At 34.3% G+C, this 4,488-nt stretch overlaps 1 protein-coding gene across 1 annotated transcript; it reads right to left on the bottom strand.

Annotated features, from left to right (window-relative positions):
• Positions 1-259: 259 nt before the first annotated feature.
• On the bottom strand, positions 260-1,395 carry LOC139777424 (angiotensin-converting enzyme-like). The gene is made up of 5 exons (XM_071714843.1): positions 1,296-1,395; positions 1,040-1,215; positions 650-756; positions 456-578; positions 260-362 (listed from the first exon to the last, which is right to left on the bottom strand). Exons 1-5 carry the CDS (start codon positions 1,393-1,395, stop codon positions 260-262), a joined length of 609 nt encoding a protein of 202 aa, XP_071570944.1.
• Positions 1,396-4,488: the final 3,093 nt, after the last annotated feature.

Here is a 4,488-nt window from a genome sequence, read left to right as displayed (position 1 = left end):
TTCTCGATAATGTGTTCTCGAAATATGCACAATGAAATTTTCGTGCTCATCCCCTTCGACCGACCTAAACGTGAGCACCCCATGGCCCATACGTACAAGAGTAAAATACCTATTCTCACAAGATACACTTTGCACTTTTTATTGAATAATATTTGAAAAATTATTTAATAAATATTTATTTTAAACTAACTTCTGTCGTTGCGACTCGTGATCCAGCCAATTACAGGCTGCATCTCATTTTGTCGTTTCAATCATGCATTCAAAGGCTCAAAATACCAGCGTCTATTCTATTCGTTCTACCTCTTGTCATTTGTCTGACAACATCTTGCCACGGTCTAGAAGCTCCCGTCGACAGAACATCTCTGTAAATATGGAAATCTCATTTTACTAATAAGACATTGAGGTATTATTAGTAATTGATGCTTTATTGGTGTTTTTTTGTAAGCTTTACATACGATAATAGTCGACCTGCTTCTCGTGATCTGTAAAGATCGCAGGTGTGCAATTCGCCAGTGTGACCAGAAATTTCACACAGGGACTGGAACAATTGAAACTGTAATACAGTACTTACAAAATACCTAAAAAAAAAGTAATATACTTTTATATAAGTACTGTCTCTATATAATAACATATATTAATATGTTTCTACTTGGCATAAGGACTATCTGCTGGGATATGATATTTCGCTGCTGGATCGAAATTTCTTTCCGATCTGGGTACGGATGGAATAATGCCTTGATATTGCAACCTTAATTCCTACCAACGTGCTGTCATATCTTTTACGCCATCGCTGAAGACGTGCCACCTCCACTTTTTGAAAAAATAAATACGTGTAATTTATGACTATTTAATTATTTAGTCTTACATATATGACGATAATATTTTTATATTTTAAAAAGATATTTTATAAATAAATAGTATAAGTAATAAGTGTCTATATTATACGTTGAAATTACTTATTATAATAGGTAATTTCCGCGTATAATATGTCTATTATACTATTTATTTATTAATTATTTAATTGTTTGTCATTACTTACCTGATCGACTATATAAGCAAACGGCATATAAGCCACTTTGCGAAGAGCCATTAGCATGAGAAAATTTATACTACTATCGTAATCGTCCGTTAAATTATTATGCAGTCCAATTTTATGTAAGTGTTGATGAGTAACAATGGATAAACCAATTGCATCGCTAACAGCTTCATGGAATCCTAATTAAAAAATTATTATTAATAGAACATACAATTCCGTAAAACATGTGAACACTTGAATATATATAAACAAGATATACCTGGAATCGCCTCGTTTCGGAATAGCAATGGATGATCCTTGTATTGTAAATAATATTGCAAATGCGCCATTTCATAATGCGTAGACAGTAGATCTTCCATTGTAACTCTGGTACACTGTTTTATTCTGCAATTATATTATTAAAAAACACAATTTGGGGGAGAACTTTGCCATTAGATATAATATAAAAGAGAATATATTGTGGAAAATTAAATAAAGATTAAAAATCAATTTTTTTGCCATGTGACAATAATAAATAAAGTCACCTGTAATCAATTTTATTACAAAAATCCTATATGCACTAGGGGTGCACTTAATTTCTCTATCAATGGGTTTTTCAAATATGGAGAATTTCCAGAATTCCAGTGGCATCGGTTTCATTCCAAGCGAAGTGAAGAATTCTTCCGCTATTTGGAACAGGTAAACCCTTACGGGTTTTCTCCGAGATTAGATGGCACTTGCGATGCCGCTCCGGCAATATTTGTGCTGATTGTAGATTCGTATCGTGTCATCGTCATGAACGTTATAAATTACGTCAGGAATAATATCTGAATCATCTTTTGAGGAAAAAGTCACATTTAATTCTACGCAAGTGTCAATGGGATAATTCTTAATGTGACTTGCTTCTTTGACTTTAGACAAATCGTAATGAGTTTATGGTAACAAAGTTACACGAGTTGCGACATTGATAAATGAGTTTTAAAACGACTGCAAGAACTTCGGTAAATGTCATCGTGAGTCGATTGTTCGTGCTAAAATTGCACGTATCTCATCGAATACCTTGAACTTGACGCTTCGCCTAAATCTTACTCGATTGCCATAGAAAGCGATCTTGTACGATCTTTCTCCCGATTAAAATAAATCAGCACTTAACACGCGAATTAAATATTCTTAATTAGAATCAAAACGCGATTTAATTTAATTTTAACTTTTTAAATTTTTGCTATTTTTATGGAAAACAGGATTATTTCAGATCAAATATTTTTGATATTAATACATTATAATTTCTCTAAAGATCTTAACATATAGGTACACACACATAATCATTTATAATATTATAATTATATGATATATTTTCTTTTCAAAAATAAGAAAAAATACGCAAATATCTACCATATTTTACAAACTCCATTAAATAGACTTAAGACGATTCTTTTCTCATCTTTCTCGCCGTCTCGACATTAAACGCGTGCTCACGTATACGCGTAATAAATTGGGTTTGTGCATTTTGTGTGCTTGTGTGCGAAACTGTACTGCTGACGGTCCTAGGACGGAGCAGCGACCGTGAAGAATGCGATTAACTCCACGTAATTTGGTGTGACTTTCCGTTAAATTACCAATTTTTAGTTTGTCACGTTATCCTTCTCATTGCATTGCAAAAACACAAAGTGTTAAAGTTTCTTAATGATGTCTTAGCTGTCTTGAATTCTGACGTAAGAAACGAGGAGAAATACATGAATAATTCTTACGCTTTACATTCACTAATTTTTCACAAATAAAATCAATTAAAAGGATGCTGGAGACAGGTCTGTTTTACCGCGATATTTTCAGACACACTAATTTTTTGATTGATTTCAACGAATTAAAAATTTTTTGTCCAGAATTAAAGTATGGACGATAACGAAGACTGCAGACACCAATTGCGTATGAAAAACCAAAAGACATTAGAAAATTACAGTTTAATTTTTGATTCTGCGGTCGACTTATGACAACATTTGCTGCACATAAAAGTTTTAGACTGTGTACGTATACAAAAACCTTGCAGCAGTCACGGAAATACAATAAAGAAGAATCCTGTGCTTGCAGAAATGAGCTGCGAGCTTTAGAGAAAAGTGCATTTGAAAATTTCATATGCACATGTTACGCGTCTCCCCGAATTCAGCCAAAAACATACGGATCAGTATAACGGGTAGCCCTAAAGCCAGCGCTCTGTATGTATGTGTAAGAATCGGTGAGCACTTCTTTATCGACGCTGATCGAGTTCGCCTGCGCTCTGTATGTATGTGTAAGAATCGGTGAGCACTTCTTTATCGACGCTGGTTGAGTTCGCCTGCGGCTCCAGCATCCCCCCGTGCCGCATGGACCCCTCCAGGCCAGCAACCGGGGGAAAGGGAGATTAGTGCACGCTCAATTAAGGGGATGCTAAAGCTAAGGCCGAACTTCCTCGACGTCGGTAATGTCAACTCTGTCAACTAAAGCAAAGGCCGAACTGATATTGGAGACCTCGCGTGGTGACAACGCGAAACTCCGGTTTCAGTGTTACCAACTAATTTCAGGTTCTATGAAGTGGTGTATGTCCGTACACGTACACACACCACTGAATTGCTCACACGGACGCACGGTAGAGAGACATATGCAACGCCGCGCGGCGTTGCCGCGTCTATGGATTCTTTAGCAATACGGCCTGAACCTGAAAATGCTTTCTGGCCGTCCGTAGCAGAAGGCAGTAACGTATCAAGGCTGATAAGCACCCGCTTTTTATAAATTACATATATTCTTATGCACACATGTGCGTATATATATATAATATGTATCTAATTATTATGTGTATGTTTATAATTGTCTGATGACAAATAATAACAGTAGCATAATTGAGAATGTGAATTAGTATACATAGTATGTATTGACGCGGGTACTTATTAGACGTGGCAATTTACTGCATCTCTTGCACCTCAAATAATTTTTTTCTTGTAATGTAAATGAATGATGTAAAACTCTTTCAAAGGATCTATCCATTCTTGATGGGGTAAAATAATAACTTCTATAACAAATGCAATAAATATTAAATTTATAGTATTGATTTATATAACTAATTTTATTCTGTCCTTATATATAGAAAAATATACACTCAGTCTTAGCATCAGAGTAGAGGGTAACGCAGCTGATGAACAGTATAGATAACAAACTGAATAAAAATCTTAATTATTATAACATAATGATATATTAATAAGATTTTTATTTAGTTTGTTATTATATCTATACTGTTCATCAGCTGCGTTACCCTCTACTCTGATGCTAAGACTGAGTGTATATTTTTCTATATAAAGACAGAATAAAATTAATTATATAAATCAATACTATAAATTTAATATTTATTGCATTTGTTATAGAAGTTATTATTTTACCCCATCAAGAATGGATAGATCCTTTGAAAGAGTTTACATAAAAAGCTCAGCGTTGGAAACCTCATATTA

This window comes from Temnothorax nylanderi, unplaced genomic scaffold (assembly GCF_030848795.1).
Source record: "Temnothorax nylanderi isolate EJ_2023f unplaced genomic scaffold, tnyl_v1.0 TNYL_tig0147_pilon, whole genome shotgun sequence".
Lineage (NCBI taxonomy): Eukaryota > Metazoa > Arthropoda > Insecta > Hymenoptera > Formicidae > Temnothorax > Temnothorax nylanderi.
The sequence above is the reverse complement of the archived record's forward strand: the minus strand, read 5'-3'. Positions and strand labels throughout refer to the sequence as shown.

Excerpts from the sequence above, each read along its gene's own strand:
- LOC139777424 (XM_071714843.1), bottom strand. The coding sequence starts at position 1,395 with ATGGAAGATCTACTGTCTACGCATTATGAAATGGCGCATTTGCAATAT. Across the intron at positions 579-649 it reads GCAGATAGTCCTTATGCCAA|GTATTTTGTAAGTACTGTAT; the intron begins GTAGAAACATAT and ends CTTTTTTTTTAG. Across the intron at positions 363-455 it reads GAAGCAGGTCGACTATTATC|AGATGTTCTGTCGACGGGAG; the intron begins GTATGTAAAGCT and ends CCATATTTACAG.